This window comes from Mesocricetus auratus, unplaced genomic scaffold (assembly GCF_017639785.1).
Source record: "Mesocricetus auratus isolate SY011 unplaced genomic scaffold, BCM_Maur_2.0 Super-Scaffold_100676, whole genome shotgun sequence".
Taxonomy (NCBI): Eukaryota; Metazoa; Chordata; class Mammalia; order Rodentia; family Cricetidae; genus Mesocricetus; species Mesocricetus auratus.
Genome location: NW_024429266.1, coordinates 109,855,891 through 109,880,843, shown reverse-complemented (window position 1 = coordinate 109,880,843; position 24,953 = coordinate 109,855,891). Strand labels below are relative to the sequence as shown.

Sequence of the window (24,953 nt, the reverse complement as noted above, 5' to 3'; positions counted from 1 at the left end):
CAGTGACCTGCTGGTGGCTGTTCCTTGACAGTGTGGGAGAAGCCATTAAGAAGGACCTGCTCACCTGCTCACCCTTTTGGTTTATGTTTTCTTTACTCCTATCTGTTAGCTAAGTTCCTTTTCATGTCTCTACCCAGAAAAACAGCATTCAAGACAACACATGTGGAAAGAGTGTAAGACTGTTCTGGTATCTACAGCTAGCAAGATTCTCTGAGAAGAAAGCCCAAGATGAAAGCATACCACCACATGCACAAGAGCACTCAGAGCGATGTTATTAATAATATTTAAATGTTATCTTTACCCTTAAAAACACCTCCAAATCTAGGCACTTGGTAATAAGCTATGGATTATGGGGGGGGCACAGGGGTTTTTTTTGATTTGTGGTATGTATGCGTCTGTCTGTCTGTGTCTCAGCACACATATGCCATAGTACATACACCAGAAGAGATCAAAGGACTCTGTCTTCTCCTTCTCCAGGTCCAGAGGATTGAGCTCAGGTTGCTAGGCTTAGTGACAAGGACCTTTACCCACTGAGACATCTCACCACCCCATGAGCCATAACTCTTTACGAAGAGCTCTGCTAATACATATGCAGACAGTGAAATGACAAGAGTGTCTGGGTCACCGCTGCTGTGTGGGATGGAGAGTGGAAACTTGTACACACAGGTGAAGCCTTGGAAGGAACAATTGGGTTCCTTAGGATGCTAAAGTTTCAAATGGATTCTTCCCTTCATGTCTATTTTAGTTAGGGTTTCTATTGCTGTGAGGAGACACCGTGACCATGGCAACTCTTACAAAGGAAACATTTAGTTAGGACTGGCTTACAATGTCAGAGATCTAATCCATTATCATCATGGCGGGAAGCATGGTGGTGTGCAGGCAACATGGTGCTGGACAAGGAGTTGAGAGTTCTACATCTTGATCCTCAGGCAGCAGGAGACTCTGTGTTACACTGGGTGTAGCTTGAGCATATATGAGACCTCAAAGCCCACTCCCACAGTGACACAGTTCCTCCAACAAGGCCACATCTCCTAATAGTACAACTTCTTATGGGGTCAAGCATTCAAGCACATGAGCCTATGGGGGCCAATCCTATTCAAATCACCACAAAGTCTGAATCCCATTGCTGCAGTGAATGTTTGAGATCACAAGGAGACTTGGAGAGAAAGAGATGAACTTGCTGTACTGAGAAAAGGTACCAAGCCACATGGCAGAGCATAGACAAGAAATATGGGTTAACTTAAAACGTAAGAGTTAGTTACAAGCCTGAGCTATTGCCCAAGCATTTATAATTAATAATAAGTCTCAGTGTGGTTATTTGAAAACAGTTTCTCTGGACACAGAGAAACTCCACCTACAGGAAGGCATCTGTGAACCAAGGAGGCAGCAACACCGCTTAGGCAGTCTCTGGCAGTCACGCCATAGACATAGCCATATTACTACCAGCTGATGCCCACTAGGGACATATTCTAGTTAAATAAAATTATTTCAGTGTTAATTCAGAATCACGAAGAGTCTTTAAGAAGTCTGTATTTGGGGCTGGAGGGATGGCTTATCAGTCAAGAGCACTGGCTGTCCTTTCCGGGGACTCCTTCATTCTCCAGGACCCACGGAGCAGCTCATAATTTCTCCCTCTGCGGCCACACATGTGTGGTACACAGACATGCATACACCCATACACAAAAGATAAAACAACAATATATATTTTTTAAAGTTTGTACCATTTGTCTGCAGTATAGATAGGGCCCAGTAATTATTTGGCGGTTGGATAAGTGAATTATTTTTATTTCTATTTAAATTTTGATCTTTTGAGACAGAACACTGTAGTCAGAAGTTACCCAGAGCCTTACTATGTCAGGCTGGTCTCCAGTCTTGTCCTGCTCTGGTTGCAGCCGTCCTGGTTCATCCTCGAGCTTTCTCCTATTGGACTCCCCAGCACTGCGCCAAGTACAGGACAAAGCCAGGCACATGGTGACGTTACAGGACCCCACAGAGGTTTGAAAGTGGCCTTATTTTTATATGGGTCGCTGTGCTTTTCATTTTACTTCATACATTCAAAACATAATAGGTTTAAAATCTGAAGAGTATTTTTTAAATGAAAAACCTTATAGCAATGACAATTTAATATTTAATAATGAGAGAAGAATACTTATTTTTTAACTTTAGAAGTTGGATTAGATGACCCCTCTCCCAATTCGGTGATCAGTAGTCCTGACCCACAGTTTGATTCTTTTTTATTCTCTTCACTGGAATCAAGGGGGGCGGAATTCCCCTAAAATCACAGGGCTCCCATTTCACTACTAATATCCAGCTCCTGGAAAATACATGTTACTGATCAGTACCCTCATACTCCAAGTATAAGAATGGAAAACACTTGCAAAAAGATAGACTTTCAAATCAGAATGACTTGTTTCCATTATTCAGATGACAAACAGGAATACACAGGAAGTTGGTGGAAACTTGGAACACCAGTGATAAAGAGAATTTGTGATGCTCCAGCTGCTCTTTAAATATAGGCAACCAGGAAAAAAACCTCTCCTATGGGTTGGGTTTGGATGTGACCTCCCCATACATACATACATACATGACCGGAAATTCATCAGCTTTTATTATTTCTCATCAAAATGAATTCCTTCAGATTTGTAATGATATTGTCTAATAAAACCCAAACAGTCAGTCAATTTGCATATTATATGAAGGAGTGTCAAACAGCAAACTCATAGTAGTCAATTAACATAAAAGCTAATTTATAAATGTCTCATCAGCCTACAAGAGTTTCTGAATCCAAGCCTAAGGTGAGGAGTTATAACGTTTTGCATCTAAAATTGACTTTTAGCTAATATCAGGAGTAATTCCATTCTCTTACGGATGGAGCATTAGCAGTGAAACTGAATGCAATGTTTGCTATAAAGCACTTACAATTGCTACATTAACCAGCCTTCAAGAAGGGAAAATCTTTGCAACAATAAGAAATTATCAGCCGCTAAGCAGGTTAAGTGCCGCCTTCACGTCTGAAGGGAGACCACAGAGCAGCCATGAGGGTGAATGAAGTTTACGGGGACTGTCAGGCTGTGATGGCAGAGAGGGTTGCATCACAACTAGCGTCTCCACACCCATTGTGCTGTGACATAATTGTATTCCTGCCTGCTTGTGATAGCTATCAAGCAAGAAATTTGCTACAAGATTAACAGAGACACAGTAATGAAAAAACATGAAGCATGCTGTAATTGGCTGTTATTAAAGTGTAGTCATAGTAGTCTGTAACGAACTCCCTCGATGTTGACTCTTGGAGGAACCCACGCCAGAACTTTTCTTCCGTTTCAAAGTTGTGGTCTGGTGTCTCCCACTCCCTTCCCCCTGCTCACTTCACAAGCCAGTGGTTAGGAGAAGCCTAAGGTGGGGGGGGGGGCCTGGACATTGCATACGCCACATGTGATTTAGAGGTGAAGGAGGGCTTTAAAACCGGGAGATGTCAGGTTAACTTTGATTGAGGTTCCCGGGGTTAGTGAGGAAAAGATAGACAGTGGATCACTTTTACATTTCTAAAATGCTATAGAAGTCCCCATGAAACAGCAAGAAAACTGTTCGAGAAGCCTGAACGGGCTCTCTGACACAGCGGTGGCGACAACGGCCCTTTCCATTCATATTTTAATGAGGCCAGTATCTCTGAGACAGTCCTTGCAAGGCCGAGGCGAGGTTCCTGGAAGATCACAAAGGGAGTCGCTTTATTGACAAGTTCCATTCAAAACCTTCACTGTGTACAAAGAAAGACTTGGTTCTTATTCCACTTGTCTCAGTACTAATGCATTCTTAGAATCGGAACAATTTGGGGGGGTCAATTATTCTATGAACAGTCTTTAAATTTACTAAAGGTGGTTCAGCTGAGTGGAATCATATTAATGTAGATTTTAAATACATGTATAAAGAGCTGTGATGAAAATATCTTTTAAAAATATTTTTCCAATATCTGGAACTCGGGGATTTTAAGATCAAAATTTGAAGACTCTTCCGTAAAATGACCTCAGCACCCTCGTGTTGGGAGGGCTCCCTTCCCTTTTCCAAAGAAGCTTATAGTATCTGGTAAGCCTTCAGCCAGCAACTGCGCCTGGTTTTAAAGACTCCTGCAAAGGGCTAGCTAGCTAACGTCATTGAAAAGCTGTCAATCTTCAGAATGTAAAAGAAAAAAAAAATGTAGAACACACACACATACACACACCAATCTGTGTTAAGTAGGGCATTCTGCTTCCATATCCAAAGGTGTAAGGTTATACTTTTAAAAAAACAGCTCACTGTTAAGCCCACTGATGTTTTTAAAGTGGAGGACTGTTTTCAAAAAGTACAATCCTGGAAACATTTGTAAAAGTAAAAACTCTCAAAAGTAACGAGTAAAAGGCTTTCATGATTTTGCCCCAGACTTAAAAGGCTCATCAATCTACGGCACACAGCTCAGAGTATTAGGTCAATTTAAAAGGGAAGAAAAACAGAACAGTTTCTAGGGAAGCGAGTAGAAACGCTTAGTGTGTGGACAGTCTTGGCTTGGTAACGGGATTGCGTTTCCCAGGGTCCTCTTCCCCACCCTGGGCCCTCCTACCCAAGACCCTTCCTGCCCCACCCCCACGCATGTAGTCTGTTTGCTTTTCTGATGGGGGAGGGAAAGAGGGAGTGAATTTCCTGGTTGCTATTAGTTTTTTGTTTTTGTTTTTAATAGACGATCCCACCCTCGCTGTTACTTAAAATCCTTCTTTGTGAACAACTAGAAACTGCCATTTATATGTATCAGTTAAGGAAGGCACACTGGCACCCCTGAAAACGCCGACCATCGTTGTCTTAAAGGCCGCCTTTGAGTCCTTAATGTGAGAATTCGCCATTACGAACGCTGGCCTTTCACAGTGTCCCCCACCCCCACCCCACCCCAGGCCAAGTTTACTGAAGTGTCTGTCCATCAGCTACTCTATTTTCAGTTGATTCGGTAAACCTGTGAATTTCTTTTTTTGTTACTTACAAAGTTTGGAAGGCTTAAATAAAATGCCAGTCGTGCCCTTGAAGAATTTTCGTTTTATATACAGACATACATATTTGGTGAATTTGGAGACAAGAACTTGATACCTGCTGCGGAGTGTTTTCATTTTAGTTCGCAGATGCATTTAATTAAATGCTCTTGCGAAATCAGGGCCTTGAGAGTTCCTGATGGCCTGAGGTTCACCTGGGCCGCAGCAGGTGCTGGGCGGTGACCGGGCGCAGTCCTAGCGCGCCGTTCTTGCGCTCTGCGTAAAGCGTACTCCCAGGGTCGGTTCCTGGTGGACGCTGGGGGCAACGGCGACCTGGGGGGTGTTCCTCGCGGGCCACGCCGCCCGCGCTTTCATGTTAATTGCGGATCGGCTTTGCGGCCAGATGGCGGGGAAGCGCCGGGACCCTTTGTGCGCCCCGAGCGCGCCTGTGAATGTCGCGCAGTCGTTGGCACCGGAAGGGTTCACACTGCGTGTGAAAGGGGACAAAGGGGGCTGGATATATCAACACTGCAGAAACCGAGTTCATTTGTCATTCAGCCCCTTTCAGCGCGGTTGTCATGCAAACTTCCTTCTTTGATCAGCAGAGGGTGGAGAGCGAGAAAGCGCGCAAAGCCGCGGGCCCGGCCGGGCGCCCTTGGCGGCTCCACGCCCCTTCCGGAAGAAGCCGCGGGACCAGGCCTCCTGCACCTTGACCCGTCTAGACGCCGCACGAGGTTTTGTCTCGGTTTCCAAGGGCGCGAGGTGCTCTTTGACCCGCGCCCGGGGCGTAGGTGGTGGCACAGAGCCCGGCGCGCCCCGGCAGGTCCCGGAGGGAGAGGGGGTGCCCGGAACGCGCGCCAGCTGTTCCCGGAGCAAGCCCGGGCCTGTGGGCGCCCCGGGTCCCACTCCCAACGACCACCTCAGCGTAGACCCGGCACAGCCGCCGCGAGATGCCCGGAAGGCGAGGCGAGCGGAACGACGTGGGATGGGCAGAAGCGTGACTTCCCCACAGAACTGTTGCGTTCACGACGCCCCGTCTCCTCCCATTTTCTGTGCTTCAGCCTCTACTCAACAACTTTTTAATATGACCTCTATAAGTACAGTTTCTATATTGTTCAGTTTCTTACTGCCCGCTGTCAAGCATGTTATTTTCTTGCTAGAATTTAAGCTAGCTTTAAGGTACATAAAGAACGGTGCAGACGCTTCCATTGGGAAGCCATCCTCCCACGCATTCAATGGACTCGCGTGTGAGTGGGCAAGTGTCCTGGCTGGTTCTGTTCTTCTTGTAGGTTCCCCTGGCCCAGTCTGAGGCGTTCCTCGTGGACCTTTTGGATAAAGTGTGTATGCGAATGAACGATTACCAGCTGGAGGATGATCCAGTGACCAAACAGAAGTATTTCAGGAGATACGCTCCGAGAAAGGGAGACAAAATATACAAAGAATACAAAAAGTTCTTCTTTTATTCTGATGCCTTCAAACCTTTGAAATTCGCGGTAAGCCTCCTTCCAAGAGCCTGTTGGGGTCTCCTTTTGCTGCCTGTGGCTACTCTTGATGTGCAGCGGGCAGCCAGGCCCATTCACATGCCCTAGTGTCCCGTGCTGCCCCACTACCTAAGTCTTCACGCTTAGTCATCTGAGGATCCTGGCATCCTTCAGTCATCAGTGGGGAATCTGAAGGGAGTTTTATGAAAGGTGCCCTGTGTGCCCTGTCCTGGTGTCATGAACACTATTTGCCCATTGTTTATTGGGACTTTCTGCTGGTGTGGGGTGACCTCAGCCTGTCTTGTTTCGAAGGAACTGGGTCTGGGTTTTCACCTAAGGAGTGCAGGGGTTGTGGTTTCTAGGCTGAAATCCCAATGGAGGCCAAGAGTCCGTTTTCAAATAGTTATAGCTAAATGTTGGAGTGGTAGCCCCAAGATGCTCTACCCCCATCCCCCACAGGCTTCTCGAGGAGAGTGTTTTCCTCCAGTTAATTCAAGTTTTGTAGCTGGGGCTAGGCTACACCAAGGCTTGGGGCCAAGAGCTCAATCCCACAATTCTTTCAGTATAAAGTTGGTTTTATAAAAAAATTGGCCTCTGGCTTTCTAGGGTGTGCCTGGCAAAATACATTGCAATGTATTTCCCCTTACTTAATGCTGTTGAATCACAGTGATGGCAGGATTGTTTTAAAAATGCATTAAGTTCACACAGTGGCCAAAATGGCAGGCGTGCTGCAGCCCCAACATGAGGCTGTAGCTGACATTTGGAGATTTCATTTTAATTAAAAAGTGCGGGCAATAATTCAGGGCTAAAAGCCCCGTGGAACCTGGATGGTGATGTGAGTGTATTTGCCTTCCACAGGTTTTAAATAAACACATTATAGTGGAATTTAAATATTTTTAAATGCCATCTAAAATTCTTAGAGTCTTGCTTAATGAACTCAGAGATGGTTTACAAGTCTCCAGTGGATGGCCCTCAGCAACCCACAGTTCCAAAAACAGGCCGCCTGGTAGTTCTTGATGGGAGAGAATTGAACACTTTCAGATCTCATGGCAAATTTGCACTTCCTCCTGCCTGAAGTGTCAGCTTGTTCTATTTTTATTTTTTTTATTTGCTTTGGAAAGCAATCTCAGGATTTGAGCCTAAAGGATCTACAAAGAAACTTCCCAAGTGATTTCAGTGCTCTGCAGCTAACCTAGCAGGTGCAATTGTTATGATAGCTAAAGAGCCTCAATTGTTTGCAATTTTCAAATTACAAAGTGAATTTTTCTGTTAAATTGTAAGGAAACTGGTTTAACCATTTCCAGGAGATATAGTCTTTATAATGTTGAAGGAAATGGGAAAGCTTTCGGTTCCTTCTTGTCTATTGAACTCCAGACTTTAGGAATAGAAACAAACATAGCCAGCCATTTTCCTTCCTTCTTCCTTCTTCTCCTCCTCCTCCTCTTCTGAGGTCTTCCAACAAGTTACGTCTCAGGAAAATGATACAATTAGAATTCCTGGAGCAGGGTTACTCTTGTGCAATGATGTATCAAACCAAAGGGGCTAAGGAAAATGGCCTTGCTTGGCTACATGCTTTCCTGTGTTCCACTGCTAAAATGTCGCTAAGCCTCTGCTAATAAGGGGTCCTGCCCATGCGCCTCTGCTCACACGTGTTGCTATTGTGTTTCTACAGTGCGAAGCCATCATTGAAAAGTATGAGGATGAGATATTTGCACTTATCGCCCAGGAGGCACACCATCTAGCTGACATGCTGTGTAGCGAAAAATCAGGTACTGTGTCTGATGTAACACGTGCTCCCAACATCGCTCACCCGCTCTCACTCCGCCTTGCACAACACAGCTAGCTCATCTGCAGCCTACCCAGACTGCCTCCCTGCCAGCCGGGCTCAGCTCCGGCACAGGCTTCTGGGGATAAGACCCCAGTGCCAGAAAGCAGAGCGACAGAAACCCAGGCAGGAGCCTCCCCTGCTGACTTCCCATCTCTGCTTTTTCCAAGAGAGTGAGCAGAAATCCAGTGCTTCTCAGAGTTGGGTAACCCCAAAGCCATTGACGTTAATTTAAAGTCCTAGATGTTAGATTTTTCTATCCTGGCCCAGGAAGGGATGCACTTTTTAGTAGCTTGAGTGTTCTAACAATGGAAGGTGGGATTTTTATTTTGAAAGAAAAAACATGAGAAGTTTTTGCTTTTTTTGGGTTGGGAGTTATGTTGAATTTTTTTACTTCTTCTGAGTATCTGCGTCTAAAAGTTTAATTTTTTCTGTCTTAACATGTTTAAATAATACTTCATATTTTAATCACAAGTGTGTCCACTAGGAAAAAAATGAGCAGAATATTATCTACTATATGCCACAGTGAACTCTGTGATGGCCCGCCCCCCCCCCCAGTCTGCTTGAGCATCCCGTGGCCTCATTTTGACACACGTTTATGCAGAAAGAAGAAAAGAGTGAGTCCGTTGAGTAGGGCTTCTCGGATGTCCTTAGGAAGAAAATGAATGAGTTTATGTGATGACAATGGCTTAACCCAGTATAGTGTTCTAACCATGCCAAAGCTTGATGTCCAATTCAGCAAGTATTTATAGAGAGTACATACATGCCACCAATATATCTAATGTGGTGTCCAAGCCTTTAAAGGAACATTACTGTGTGATTGTAGCTATATGTTGATACCATTAGAAGTTTCTAGATAAGAGGAGCACATACCCACTAACAAGATAGCTTAAGTTTTCTCACTCTGAGCAGACAATAAGGTTGTTTTCTATTTAAAATTTCATTCCAGTGGGAGCTTGCAGAAAAATGGAGTAAAATGATATACAGAGGATTGTTTGCTAGCCTGAGATGTTTTATATTGTTGTATAATTGCAAAATTGTGACATTCATGTAAGTTCATAGCCATACTTCCCAAAGAAAGACTTTCTGGGGTTTTTCAATCAGTTCAGTTGTGTTAGGTGTACATTAGATATTAGTACACATATTGTGAGCAGGGTTTGAAATTCTGTCTGCTAGTTCTCCTTGTAAACAACTGAACCAGCCATGGTCATCTATGATGGACACCAGAAATGACTACATGAACACCCAGGCATTTCAGAAAGACCCGAGGGAATAACAGCCACTGTCTCTGGCAGTCATTGCCTCTGAATTGAGATTCTGAGGGGAAGACTGCTCCCAGGATCAGCAATCTGGCTCAATGTCAGTAATGTTAGCACCCCTCTTCATTTTCTATATATGTATAATTGGAAATAAAAATGAAAATGTGAGTGTGGAGATTAAACCTAAGAGACCTGTAGGAATGCTGGTGTAAAAGAGACCACCAGACGACTGCATTTGATGACTTTTCAACTCTTTCTGGCTGGCAGCTGGGCTGTGCACAGTTGAATGCGGCTGCTCTGCTTGGGCAGCATGGTAGTAGAGCTCTTCTGGGCTTTGCTTCTTCACGAAGCTTGTGCTGAATGCAATAGCTTATACCTAAGGCAAAAGCTGGGGGCAACTGTGTTTAACAGAGACTGGGCTCCCTTGACCTTGCAACTGAAGCAGGCTAACACTGTGAGAGCAAGGTATACTGCTTTTTCAGACTGACATAAATTATTGCCAAAAAAAGTTAAAACAACACCCAATGATACAAATGCCAAGCTACCAGCCAAATCTCTAGTTCTAGAAGTACCTGTTCTCTAAATAATTATTCGTCTCCCTAAAAGCAATAGTGTTTCCCCGATTCTCAAGATAGCATCTTGTATGTAATGTATACTCATGGAGTAGTTATTGGTTAATGTACACTTGCCTGACCTCCAGCATACACCCAGGAAGTGTGTCACGCACACACACACACACACCCCACACCACAAAGCTAACCTAGGCTACATGGGAGTGTCTCAAGAAAACCAAATTAGAAAATAAATTTTAGTGAATGCACAGGTAACAGAGGAGTACTGTGATTTAACGCATGGGATGGCTTCAAATTCCCACAACACAAAAGATGACCCGTGGTGCCTTAAAGTGTCGTCTACAGCACAGTGCAGTGGCCTTTCTATCAGAGCGGGTGCCAGCTATATTTCAGAGATGCAGTGTGTCTTGTGTTAGACAACAGCCTTGCCGTGGCCTTGTGTCAGCCATGTAAAGCATGTCTCAGGGCCACGTCCTGTATATGGACCCAGTATGTATGTGGGGGTGGGGACTACACCACATATAAGATGCCGTCCTGAGAACTGGAAACACCCACCTATTGCTCTTAGGGAAATAAGTAATTATTTAGAAAATAGATGTTTCTAGAGATTTGCTGGACACGTTCTTTCCACATCTAACATACATGCTGCTTATGTAGGTCTTGCTCCTTCCTGTTTTGCCTAGATTGCCTCTTTCTCTGACTCTCCAGTATGTGAAGGGTTAGTCATTCACCCTCATGCACAGACATAAACGGGGAGTGATGGAGAAGACATGTCTATGTCACGGGGTGGCCATGTTTGAATTATGAAGTGCCACAGCAGCGAGAGCCTCATAAACACTGATGTCACCTAATGGGTGGGGAGGATCTCAGTGAGGGAGAGCGCTGCCCGGATCTGTGGGTGCCACTGAGTCGTCGTGCTCTGGGTAGAAGGAAGGTCTCTGAGCACACTCTACCCATTGTGCATGGCAGAGGAACAAACTTATTCTCCACATTTCCTTTTTCATAAATAAAAGAAAAAAAGTAACCACTAGGTTTTCCAAATAGTATCTTCTGTAGCCTGCATCTCTAGAGGGTCACTTTGATATCTTGAAATCAAAATGACTAAAGACAGGATATGATACAGAATGTGACTCAAAATCCAACCGTGTCCATACAAGGTAAAGGACATGGGGTGTCCTGGAGATGTAAGGGTCTAAGTGGAAACGCAAATGTATTCTATATTAATACAATGACAACACTTAGAAACATCTTAATAGAACTCATGGTGTAAGATAGCAAATATCTAGAAATGACCAACCGACCATTTAAGTGTATCTTCAATTTTATCTAACTTCTCAACCCAAGAGGGGAAACTTAGATTCTAATCCATGAAAAATCATTACTCTCAAAGGCTAGCATATTTCAAATAAAATGTAAATCAAAATAGCTAGTGCCTCTCAAGTTCCTTGCCCATTCTCACTGTGAAACACCCCGCTTATATCTCCCTTAAATGCTCCTGCATCTGTGGAGGACCTTGAGAAATGCTTGGTCCAAAAAGACTGGAAGATGATATGAGAACATTTGGGTTGGCCTGTGAATCGTTCTGGAAGCTGGGCTCAGGATACAGGGCGGTGTTGGATATGTGTTCCTTTCTGCTTTTCCATGTACATACATTTTTTTTTCATAAGCTTTAAAATATGCTGCCACCAGTGTGGGCCTTCTGTGGAGGGAAAACCGACCCACTGGCCTGGGATTTACTCATTAGTGACTCTTTTACTCTTTTCCCAGATCTATGTGGCACTCCAGTCAATCATCCTGAGCCCTAAGAGTGAGGAGTGGAGCCATAGCCCTAAAGGTCACTGTGTGTCTCGTGTCGTGTGACTGCCATGATAAGAAATTCCATCTCATGTCTGCTGGACTCGTCTCATGCCTGATATTGGTTTGAAAATCTCTGGCTTGGCATCATGACAAACCCCAAGTCTTCTCTTAGGTGAAAAGAAGTTTATAAAACTGAACACCCCTTTGCATATTTGCATGGAAGCTGGGCTGGCAATAGAGCATTAAATTTTGCTGAGGGAGAAAACGGCAAAGCCATTTCTTGAATTCAGTAGGGATTTAAGAGTGGGTACGAGTGTCTCGTAGCAAATGTGCCTGACACTTCCGTATACAGTTTGCTATTTGGAAGGAACTTGGTTTGATTTCTCAAATAGTTGATTGACCACAAATTCAGTGCCTTCAGTTGCAAGTAATATCGTGGCTTGGCTATTCTGGGAGGTTCTGTATGGTACTTGTAAAGCCACTCTTCTCAATCAGGAATGGGGCTACAGATCTGGAGACTCTTAAATTTTAGGACTTTATCCTTAAGATTCAGTAGAATAAGCTGGGTAGTGGTGGTGCACGCCTTTAAATCCCAGCACTCGGGAGGCAGAGGCTGGTGGATCTCTGTGAATTTGAGGCCAGCCTGATGTACAGAGCAAGTTCCAGGACAGCCAGGGCTACACAGAGACCCTGTCTCGATTCCTTCCCTTCCGCAAAATTCAGTAGACTAGCTAAAAGAGAGTGAGTAGCTAGTGCCACCGTGAATGGCCATCATGTCATCTTTCCTAATTACGCTGTGAGTTCAGATGATTGCAAAGGTTACCTCGTAGTGGGTTTCAAAAGCTACAGTGCTGAATGTTTTTGTCTTGCTTGAATCTCTCTTGGTTTGTTTTCTCTCACTAATCATAGTGTGTAGATTTTCCTACAGGCTGATTTCTCACTCTTCTATGGGACTTTTATTTATGTATTTATTTTTGGATGTGGAAGGAAATTCATCTCTACTACACTTACTGTAACGAAATATAGTACTCCTGCATGTTCTCATTGCCTCTGCTAAATTTGCATTCAGTAGAATTGAACTTTAATTATTCAGTGTATGAGGGTACAGGTTATACCTGTTTAATTAATAAAATTTTCATCACTTGCTTGGGTAACAGGCAAATTTTGTACTGGAAGAGCTAAAATGGTTGTTTATAAAACCATCCAGAAAATGCACTATTGAGGTCATTTACTTAGGCTCTTTGGCCAGAATAATCCTTACATTTGCAAAAATTTACCAGAATGAAGGGAAGAGATTTCTATTTTCCCTCCCCCCTAGTCTTAAGCCTTAACGTGACTGGGAATCTGGGTAAGTGTGCTTTTGCAGTGTGTCTGTGACTGCCGGTGTTATAAACCCTCTGTAACCCTGTGATTCTGTGCTCAGACTGTAACCCTGAAAATGTAATTTAAAGCCTAGCCTGAGCTATAGTGGGAGATGTCACAAAGTGGGGGAGGGGTCGTCCTTGTCCCTGTATCTTATTTCTGTAGCCTGTAAGATTAGCCTGGCCTTTGAGATAGGAAGTCTTTTTTTCTTACTTGAACTTTCTTGGTAAGTGCACACTAGGACACTGTTTCCTAAAATTCACCTTCATGGGCACAGGCTGAGAAGGCGACTCTAAAGAGGCTTCCCATTTTCAGGCTCGTGTTCACCTGCGGGGGTCTTCATGCAGATGTATGGCCAGACTCTTCCTTCCCAGTTTTTCTTGGATTTCTCACCAAACAGGATCTTGGATCTTACAATGGTTTTGGTATCTCATGGCCATTTTTTTTCATAATTCTTTTTCATATCAAGCTTGTTGAGCTCACGTAAATGCATGTAGCTTACTGAGTTGCTGATTAAACCTCAGTTCAGCGGAGAGTTACCCAGAGCCCTGGGTCTCCCTGCTTGCTTCCTCTGAGGAGCCTGCTTTGCCAGGGAATAGTAGTAGGACAGAGAAGCTGTGTTAGTTGGCCACTCTCCTGCCTTTAAAATGACACCAGAATAAGATGAAGGACCGGGGAGAGCCACTACCACCACTAAAAACAACAACAAACACCCATGCTGCACAACGAAGTTTCTTAGAGTTGACAAAAATCAAGCTATATGGAGGTCAAAAAATAAATAATAAAAATATTAAATTCATAGGAAGGGAGGATCAATAATAAAAGGCAGGAAGAGGAGACATGTTAGGGCCTCCTTGGAAGCATCACTTGAGCCTGGATCCTCAAAACCCGCAAACCCAATCGACCAAGACAAGATTCTTATCTTTGTTCTGCAGGTCGCTATTTGCTAAGAACAAGCCAAGACTGCTGAACCTGTTTCACTAGAGAATACAGAGTAGAACTGAACCAAAGTCCCAACAGGAAACATCAACACTTAGACAAAGTCCTAGGACATATTCAAAGCACGAGCTCAGACTTACGTTTCTCAGCTTGTATTATGTTTATTCTTACTGGTATAGTTCGATGTAACAAGAGAAGTTTAAACTGTTTTATCAGTTGTGAAAGAGATTTTGGTGGGATATTGGGGGAAAGTCAATCTTTTATGCCTGTGTGGTCTTCTTTTGAGCTTGATACAAACTTGTGAGCCAATTGTGAAGAGATGGCTCAGTGGTTAAGGGCACTGGCTGCTCTCCCAGAGGTCCTGAGTTCAATTCCCAGCAACTACATGGTGACTCCCAACCATCTGTAATGGGATCTTGGTGTGCGTGCATAAAGACGCATCACTCATGTACATAAATAAATACTTAAGACAGAAATGTTAAAGGTCAATCAGCATGTAGCACCATTTGGTTCCTAGACACAGTGAAGAAGTACAGTAAATTATTGCAATAAAAATATACTTGTGAGAGAGCAGTGTTTTCATTATGACTTTCTGGCTGCAGTATGGTTATAAGTTTGTTTGCCTTTAGAGCAAGAAAAGGGGTAAATAGAAAAGATCAAATACAATAAACAGAACTGGAATATGCCAGAGAGTTACCTAGGAAAAGATGCTAGGAATGGCATTGTCCCATGGATTGATTGCTGCCTTGTCCTGGACATGTGTGGAACAGGGGCTATGGCCAGGCTTTGTCATTATCTGCCCTATAGGAAAGATGATGGTGATGGTGTTTGTGTAATGATGGTTGATCTACTTCCTGTTGTTTCTTCATCACCAGCAGGAGGTTTGCTTCAGAAGGGAAGTGTGTGGAAACGGAGTTGGAAATGTCAGACAGACTCAACTCCCCTCCTGATTCTCTGAGAAAGTCCAGAAGTGAGTAGAAGGATGGGTGATGGGTACATACTGGATGGATGGATGGATGGATGGATGGATGGATGGATGGATGGATGGATTGGTGAGTAGGTAGGTGGATGAATGGACCAATGGGTGGGTAGGTGAATGGATGGGTCAGTGAGTGGATGGATGGATGGATAGATGGGTCAGTGAGTGGATGGATGGATGGATGGATGGGTTGGTGAGTAGGTAGGTGGATAGGATCATGGGTTGGTGGGTTGATGGGCAGATAAATACATAAGTAGAAAAAACTAGATACAAAACACAGGAAGGTAAATAAAATTTGAACATGAGAAGTACAGTTGGAGATTTTTTTCCTAGAAATTTCTTTAACCCCTTACAGAAAACACAGCATTCCTATGCTTTATGTCTTAAAGAATTACCTTTAAAATCATTTCTGAAAGAGAAAAATAGTTGAAATTACAGTAGAAATGATCCCATCTCACAACAGTAAGATAATTTTCAAATACTAACTTGCTGAAAAACAAAAGTTCTGTGGAAAGTAGAGTCTTGTAATATGCCAGGACCACAGAACACAGATCTGAAACATTCTGTCAGGTCTGTTGTGTTCTCCAAAGGCAGCACAGAGCAAAGCCTGACCAGCAGCAGTAGTGACTGGATAGTCTTGCTCCCTCCCATAACAGAATGGGAAAGAGCCAGAGCCCCTGTGGTACACACTCCTCCTGAAGAGCTGCTGAGGGACCTGACACATCCTCTAGGGATTGCCCATCTCCCCATGTCTGAGGAATGAATGCTCCACACATGGGCCCTAGAAGCCCAATGTCAGCCAATTGAGCATGGCTGGGCCTCAGATCCTCTAAGGTAAAAGTTAAAATGTTGATGCTAACTTTAAACTTCATGACAGCAAGGCTGGCACCTCAGGCAGTCGAACATCCTCCTGATCTTTTCTGTGAAGCGTTTTCCTCACAGTAGCTTTCAGAATGAGTGGGAATTTCTCCACAGCACATTGAAGTCAGCTGAGAAAGGGAGTCTGTGATCCCAAAGTGACCCTATGGTTACAGATTTCAATTACCAATCTGGGGGAGTCATCTTTCTGGCTTTGTTGTTTTTTACCAGAAGATACTGGTGAAGCATTTCCCTACTCCTGGGTTATAGAAGAAAGCACAACACTAGGAGATGGACCACCTGGTCCTATTTAACAGACGGTCTATTAAGATAGGATATCAGATAATTAGAATAAAAAACAGACACTTCAACTACCTTGAATGTAATCAAAACCCGATTAACTATGAATGTCCGAAGATGAAGGGGTCCAGTGTATATGTGTGCTTTTTAAAGTGATGCTCCTTAATGGTGGGCAAAGAAGATGGCCAGTTAGCACCATCATTCCCCTGGTGGGTGATGGAGTCGGGGGCCTGGGAAGCCAGACCTGGCCTGGACAAGGGCTGAAGCCGTGTCTGATCATAGGCCAGCGGCGCTTCTCTCTCAGCCGACCAGGAGGCTCGGGCTTCTGGGATGGAAGATGAACAGCACCGGACTGGAAGGAAGGAAGGAGTGTCTGGGTGCGGATGCCCACACTCTCAAGCAGAGATGCGGCAGGGAGGAGTGAGAGCCAGCGGGGGAGCATGGGACTAAAAGGCAGAACGTGGGTTCACGTGGTTTCTTCGTCTTGCCCCCTTCCCCACCCCATGAGTGGGTCTCACATCAGGCAAATTTCCACTCCCATTCTTTCCTCATCGCTCCCGATGGTTGACTCCCACACAAGGACATTTCCTCCTGTGGTGAACAGCGCTAGTCCACTGTCAGGGCAGAAAGTCAGGGTACCCAGAGATCTGTCACAGCTCTGCCCACAGCACAGTAGAGCCAAGACCAGTGACAGGCAGAGCTGGGGGCAGTCGACAGGGAGTGAGGTCAGCCCCTTTGCTGTTTGGCCCATCTGGATTCCTTCACCATCCCTCGGCCCCCTTCGAGCAGCCTGTGCCCTTGAGCAGGGCCTATCCTGGACAGTCAATAAGGATCCCATGGGAACAGTGCGGCTCACACAAAGCCTTATCTGAGTAATGAGTGATGAGCTGGGGGCTGGGTCCCTTCCCATTACTTTCTCATTGATTTACACCTCGGAATGCCCAGCACCGCGCTGGCGCCTCTCATTGACTGAACTGTAAATGCAAGCTTCACTAGGCCACATCTAGAGAAAGGGCTTCTCCTGAAAATTGTGGGTGTAACCCACCCTGCAGAAGCCAGAGATGAAGGGGCTCAGCATCTCAAGGTGGTAGAAAGCTCACCGTGGGACCTAGCTAGTCGTGATGGGTGGCGGTTGATTGATTCAGAATAGCTGCCTCTCCCCTCACCATCCAACCCCCCCCCCACAACACTTCAGCTGTCTACCATCCAAAATATAAAATGGACCCTTTGTTCCAACAGCTCCTTGATCACAAAGACAACCAGGCCCAGGCCAGGTCCAGGATGAGAAAAGATCTCCTGGTTGACCCAAGCATGCCAGCCTTGCTGTGGCAGGTGATGGTGGGCAGGGGCAGAGTCATGGGGAGCGACCCGGCAATGGTGGAACTCCTCTGAGTTGGTTTTGATCCAGATCCATGGTCGATGTGGCAGACAGAAGAGGAAGGCAGAGGCCAGCTTGTAGCAAAGAGGAAGGTCAGCCGGAATGCCATGAGGAGTCTCCAGAGGAAACCCTGGTCCCTGCCAGGGGCAAGCAGCAGGGACGAGGGAAGAACACGGACTGAGCACCCCAGTACAGGAGATGATGAACCCTTGGCATCATCTGATAAGGAGCAGGGATGCAATGGAAGAGAGGCCCCCCGACCTCTTCTTTTACCCTGAATGCCTTGTCCAGGCCTTGTCTTTGACGTGCTTCATACTGGCTGAGGGGCCAAGGTGCATGCATGTCTCGGTGCTGTGACAGGCTTCTCCAACCCCAGGTCGGTTTGAGTTGCAGGAAGATGAGGAGTGTTGCATCCCAGGCCTCTCCAGGGAATCACAGCGAGCACCCACAGGGCTGACTGTCCCATAGGCAGTACCTCTGGTGGTCCCTAAGCACAGAGTGGGCACTGCTTGAATTCCAAACTGAGCACGGGCTCTGCGGGAGGATGAATCCCTTCCTGCCAGTTGTGATGTAGACTTAAGACTCTCGTGGCCTGGTTGGGGGGCGGACACGAGGAGATGGGGCCCCTTGACGAGCTTGTCTGCTCTCCATGTCTGTGTCATCTCAGGACCTGTAGCCAGTTGCCCTCTGGTCATTTTGTCCTTCTTGAGGCTTTGCACGAGGGTGCCCGCTGTGGTGAGCGCGTTCACAGGACCTGAGCTCGGTTCCCAGAACCTACACGGTGGCTTGTAGCCATACGAAACTCCAGTTACACAGTGCACATACACACTTGCATTCATACACATAAAATTAAATAAATTGGAATTTAAAAAGCGATAATAAAATCCTAAACAATCACAAGGAAACTTAACGCTAAGCACCAGGCATGACAATACATACTTGTAATCTCAGCACTCAGGAAGCTGAGGCAGGAACATTTCTGAGAGATAATACTGAAACCCTATCTCAAAATAAAAATATGAGTAGAACCAGGCCAAGCAAGTTGAAAAATGTAAAAGCAGACACCTGCTTTTGTTAGAAGTGATACGTGTATTTAGAAAATGCAGATTTTGAACGGAAGGAAACATTGGTGCTAAATCCCACAGCCCAGAAGACTGTCCCATCACGTTTTTGTGGATGGATGCACACGTGTGTGCTCCTGTGAATTAGACTCGCCTTTCCTGCCGATTCTTTGGGGCGTGTAAACTAATTCTCAGTGCCATCAACAACACAAACACCGATGACTCCAGCATGTTTACTTCCTTCACTTTGGCCGCTTTCAATGTTTTTTTCTTATGAACAATGAAGGGATTAATGTTTTGTTCCCAGATTCTCAGCAAGTTCCCCTCAGATGGCATTGCAAAGGAGGGGACACACTGCCTGGAAGTATGTGGCGGGTGAGGTCCTGCAGTCCTGTTTGGGGTCCTCACTGTTCTAAAAAGCTCCCAGGAGACCCAGCCTGAGGTCAAACCATGATGTCATTCTAGTCCCCCAAGTGTACCCGGTACCCCTGTAAGTGTGGGGCACCCCTATAAGAGGACAGCGGACAGCTAGACAAATCCTCTCTTGTTTGGGAGATCTTCTGTCCTCAACCCAAGGACAAGGTACCCCGGCTCTACCACAGGGTCCTGAGCCCCCATCAGGTGGGTCTCAGCACCCACAGGTACTTAGGCTCCCAATGTTGCAGTGAAGGCTGTGAACATTCAGATTCCTCCATGGCACTATCCCAGCTTATCCGCGTGACAACACTGTGTAGAAAATCATCTCATGGACAGAGTCCAGGGTCTGGAGCAAGCTAAGCAGGCACAGTCAAAGCTCTTTCTCAGAAAGAGACTCCAGACTTGGAGTCCCACACCCCTCACCTCTAGGACCCCAGCCCTGTAAGTGCAGTGGCCCTCTGGTGTCCCTGGGGCTTGTGGATATCAGGATACCCACACTGAGACATCAGGAGTTATCATGTTGGCTCTGTGGTTTTCCTTGAGAACACAAGGATGTCTGCAGTGCAGCTAATACTCATTAAAACTGATCAGATGTGATATCGCTCTTAAAGATGATGACGTGATCCAAAGATAGTGCCACTTGTAGCCCTCTGTGGTTGGTTGGAACATGCAGGAGGGTTACAGTCACTGGGGCCAGGTGCTGAGAAGCAGACAGGGCACCCCATTTTCCAGGAAGCAGACCCTCACAGGGATAGACCACTCTGAATAAAATGATTTTAGGGTGCTCCCACAGGTCAGGTGTCTCTGTCTTACTGATTGTTCTGCTTAAGTGGTGGCACACTCTCTTTGAATGGCTTCTTTCCTTCTATGCACTAGAGAGCCTGCTATCCCTTCAGCAAATCTCACTCTGATGTTCAATAGTCCCTCACATCCGATCTTCTCAGCCCCTTTGAACACTAAGGTTTCTCACTGCAGCTTGGGGAAGCCCTTCCTTGACATTCTCCACTCCCACACCTCAGAACAAGTTCTAGCCACCATCTGTTAACAAACTTCTAACTGGGGTTGAATAAAAATGGCCTTCTGAGACATCTGCAATGGGACAAGAAGAAACCTGTGAATAAACTGGTCATAGTCACAGGTGGTGTGAGCCCTTTCCCCTGCCTGGTATCTTTTGCATGGAAAAAGGCTGGTCGGATCAGTTAGAGAACAGTTAGCAAAGGCCACCTACGTTAAGAGCCGTGGTCTGAGTTATTAGAGGTTAGGAATCCTGTGTGGTACCCTGGCACAGAGAGGCCATCTGTCGCTGTCCAGGCTAACACTGCAAGCCAGGCTGCTATCTACACACTGTCCGTAGACTCCTCCCTGAGCTTTGCATCTTCTTTGTTTTCGTTTTCATTTTAAAATACATTTCTATTAATTCTTTGAGAGTTTCATACTTGCCTACAATGTAACTTGGTCATAATCACTCCTATCTCTCTCCCTCCATCCTCCCAGATCCACCCCACACCTTCCAACTTATTGTCTCTTTCTTCCGTTTTAAAGTAGCCCATTGAGCGGGGCGTTGGTGGCGCACGCCTTGAATCCCAGCACTTGGGAGGCAGAGGCAGGTGGATCTCTGTGAGTTCTAAGCCAGCCTGGTCTACAGAGAAAGTTCCAGGACAGGCTCCAACGCAATACAGAGAAACCGTGTCTCGGAAAAACAAAACAACAACAACAAAAAATAGCCCATTGAGTCTAATCAGCTCTGCCCATATATTCCTGGTGTGGGGCCATCTCCTGGAGAATGGGTCACCAATCAGGGGCCACACTCTTAAAAAAAAAATCAACTGTCACCCAGAAGCCATCAACTGTCAATAGCTCCTCAGCTAGAGGGTGGCAGCTGGGGAGGCCCTCGTCCCCCCTACACTGAACTGTTGACCAGTCAAGAATGCAGCAGTCCTGTGATGTTCACAAGGCACCGTGTCACTCAGGACCTCCCCAGTATCTACTGGTTCCTACAATCTTTTAGTTCCATCTCCTCCGTGGTCCCTGGCCTTGGGAGGAAGTGGCGATCCAGTGGCTGAGTTCTCCACAGGCTCTTACCCTCTGTGCTGTGACCAGTTCAATCCCTGCGTTAATGCACTGTCTACTGCACAAAGAAACTCCTCGGATGAGGCCTGAGGACGCACCCATCCTGAAACAAACGGGTGCAGAGATACTGATCGGATGAGGCCTGAGGACCCACCCATCCTGAAACAAACGGGTGCAGAGATACTGCTCGGATGAGGCCTGAGGACGCACCCATCCTGAAACAAACAGGGGTGCAGAGATACTGCTCGGATGAGGCCTGAGGACGTGCCCATCCTGAAACAAACAGGGGTGCAGAGATACTGCTCCCAAAAGCTGCTAACGGAATTAACAATACCCTTGCTGCCCCGACAAAGACTGCTGGTGAAATGCACTGTTCTAGAAAGACTTAGGAAGCCCAAGAATAGCTGATACTATAGCATCCACACCACAGACAGACAGACCTGTCTAATTACTGGGACTTAGAAGCTGTGGAAGTCTGGCTAATGTGATCCCCAATGCTCCTTTTGGAAAGGGCAATAAATAAGAAATGGATTACTGGAAGAAACGACTCGGGCCAGCAGCCAGCTAAGAAAATTATATTTATAACCAGTGAACAGTGGGCTCCAGTCAGGTGGCAAAGGGAAGTGTGACCCTGGATCCTGGGGTCATATGTTCTAAGAAAGAAAAAATGTTCTAACCAATGTTTTTAAAAAAGGATTTGAAGAAAAGGTGTTCCTACAACACAGTTTTTAAGACTATACATTTCTAGAAAGGTCTGCGAAAACAATGACTGCCGGTGATGGTTACTCCCTCAACCTGTAGCTTGACTGGATGACCTTGAATTTCTGAGCCTCCCACCTCCTCCTCCTGAGTACTTTACAAGCATGCAGCACCATGCCCAGATTCTGTGGTGCTGGGATGGGTAACCTGGCAAGTCTCTCACCCTTTCTAGGTGAGTCCTCTCCCAGGGTCCCAGCACTGTTTGCGGCAGCCTTAGTACTGTGAGAGCCCCTCCCGGAGCCACTTCCATGGCTCGCCCGTTCCAGGGGACCCTTGCTGTGGTCCTCCTGCTTGTGACTCTGTTACTCATCATCCCTGCCAGCGGTAGGACGGCCTCTTCATCCCTTACCCCAGATGTGCGGCCATAGCCTCAGAGTGAGGGCAGCGTGAGCCCCGGGGAACCTGAAGCTCAGATTGCTGTACCTTCAACAGTGCTGTCCCCACGGCCTGTGTCCCACTGTCCTGTCCCTCCCAGGTCAGCTCTCCCCTCTCTGGCACTGCCCCTTGCTCCCCCAGGTGTCTTCACCACGGTACTTGGCTGTCCATGAGTAGGTGGAGACCTGGCAATGGTGGGCTTTCCGAGACTGGCCCTCACTCATCTCCGTTGATCGTACGAGCTGCCCTTCACACTCTGCTCCTGTGTTCCCGCCTCAGCTCTGGCATCCTGCCCACCTGCCTCTGCCCCATATCACCCCTTTGTGTCCTTTAGCGGGGCTCACACCCAGTCTCCCGAGCGCCTTCGACAAGCGTGTTGGCCTCCCCCTTCCTGCCCCCAGAGTCTTGCTCCCCGTTTTCTCCAGGCTCCTGTCCCCCGCTCTCCTTTTGTTCCTGCAGCGTTCCCTACACTGTTTGCTCACTTGAAGCAATCTCTGTCTTTCACCTTAGCCATTCTGACCTCTGCACCGAGTCCACAGCCTTGTTTCCTGTGAGTGCCGGATGCTTTAAGACAGCCATGGCAACCGCAGGCGTGGGGGGGCTCCATGTCTGTAGCTCAGCCTCTGCCTCGGGTTCCCCTCCTTGGGGAGGGGGCAATAAGGAGCAGCTTGGGGCTCCCAGGAGACAAAGGAAGATTATTTCAGAGTCCCAGGTACTGAACCCCCAGGGGCTGTAAAGCCAGACAGGCCCGAAGGGCAACCAAAAGATACAGATACATGGAGCAACACCCTCTTGATTGGTGACACTTGGAGCTGAGCATGGACAGAACACAGCTGCCCGGGCCGGGTGTCTGGATGAAGAGCAATTTGCTTGATCCCCAGGCAAATGGGAGAGTGCTGGCCTCTGCTCAGCTGGTGTGACCATCCCTTATGATCAGACTTCCTCCCCAGTCTTCCCCAGCATGGATGTCCTAGGCTTTCCCTACCCTGGAACTGCTGTCCCGAGCCTTACCGTCATCACTAAGCATGCAGGCAGGGGTAGGGGTGTGTGGAGTGGGGGAGAGACCACAGCCCAGCCCCAACTCCTGTGAGAGCGGATGCAACTACTTCCAGAGATGGCCTCCCTTTCTCTTTGGGCAGTGGCGTTTCCTCTGTTAAAGTCACACACAACACAGAAGACGCAGCCATGCATGCAGGCCTAGCAGCCATTCAGCACCGACTCTTCCCAGGGTCCTGCACAGCCCCTGTGAGCAGGCACTGCTTGCTCTTCCTTGAGGGCTTCTTAGCCATGAAGACAAGGGGTAGGAAAGGAGCCCTGAGCTTTCAGCTCCCTGTCCCCACAGATTCTGCCCCACACCGGCCCTCAGTGTCCCAACCAGCCAGGACGGTGGCTGGGAAGAGCCTGCTCACATGGGGCTCTGGACACCACTGACACAGCACAAAACACCATTCTTGTGCATTGCTAGGGCGCCCAGTGCCCCTTGCTGCTCCCTGAGCGAATGAGAAGGGGCGCCTGGACGCGGCCTCTCCCCCGACTGAGGAGCAGGACACGGCCAAGCCCAGAGACAACAGCCAAAGAGCCCTAGTCTGTCTGGTGTTTCCGAATTCAGTCACCGTGCTTTGTGCCCTCCCAGTACCCTGCTGTGGCTGTCTCTTTCCCACCCTCCTTCTGTCTGCTGCTATGGTCCCCAGAAGCAGGCCTCTGCTTCTAACCCCACACAGCCTGTGACTCTGGATGTCACCCGAATAAGCCATTCTCCATCCCTGCTCTTATGTGTCACCTTAGGTCATCTGGTCTTCCAGTCCACTAAATGGCTGTCCTGAAGGCCAGAAGGGCCCCCCTCCTTCTACGGGTACAGACCCTCTCCCACCGGTGGCTTCAAGGGACTTCTCAGGAGTTCGCCAAGACAGGGGAGGGCCCCAATCCGTGCCATGATGGCAATGCAAGACCAGTCCCTGGCAAGAGCATCTCAAGCACGAACCTGAACGTATGTGTTTAGAATCTCGGGACGTTCCAGGCAGCTGCTCCACACCCTGCATGCTTTGTGTAAGTGCTAGGATCCCTTCTCAGGAATTCTGCCCTTAAACCCCCCCAGGGCTGGCCTACTTCCACACTAGCAGAGGGGCAGAAGCAAAGTCCATCCAAAGGAGCTGAGCACTTACCACAAAGGAACCACAAGGTTGGTGTTCCAACCCAAATCCACAAGCTGGCCCAAGGCACTGGGGCTCTTAGCACAGACATTGACAGGAGTCTGCCCAGGTCTGACTGGCCTGGCTCAGAGGGGGGGGGGGAGCCCGATGCCTCTCCATGAGTGACTGAGAACCAGAGACGGGCAGAGCCAGTGGATGTGGGGTGGTAAAGGTGGGTCATCAGAAGGAGAAACATATCTGGGGGCGTTGGGGGTCCAGGACAGTTCCAAAGGGTGTAGCCTGCTCTGTTCAGTAGACACTCACTATGCCCTCATCAGGGAGGGGACAGGCACCGGCTGGGCTTCCGGGAGGAGCAGTGGGGAGGAGGGAGAGCAAGGGGGCTA

The 24,953-nt window shown here is 47.1% G+C and overlaps 1 protein-coding gene across 3 annotated transcripts; it reads left to right on the top strand.

Annotated features, from left to right (window-relative positions):
- Positions 1 to 5,677: 5,677 nt before the first annotated feature.
- Positions 5,678 to 14,789, top strand: Cnpy1 (canopy FGF signaling regulator 1). Of its 3 annotated transcripts, none has more exons than XM_040738700.1 (4): positions 5,678 to 6,085; positions 6,278 to 6,481; positions 8,142 to 8,238; positions 11,893 to 14,789. In XM_040738700.1, exons 2-4 carry the CDS (start codon positions 6,332 to 6,334, stop codon positions 11,928 to 11,930), a joined length of 285 nt encoding a protein of 94 aa, XP_040594634.1. In that variant the 5' UTR covers positions 5,678 to 6,085; positions 6,278 to 6,331; the 3' UTR covers positions 11,931 to 14,789. The 3 variants fall into 3 exon arrangements, 2 of the variants coding, with proteins under 2 accessions (XP_040594634.1, XP_012979194.1); XM_013123740.3 differs by having other exon boundaries at positions 5,680 to 6,167; XR_002385859.2 differs by having other exon boundaries at positions 5,691 to 6,481; positions 11,893 to 12,094; positions 14,220 to 14,789.
- The last annotated feature ends 10,164 nt before the right edge of the window (positions 14,790 to 24,953 follow it).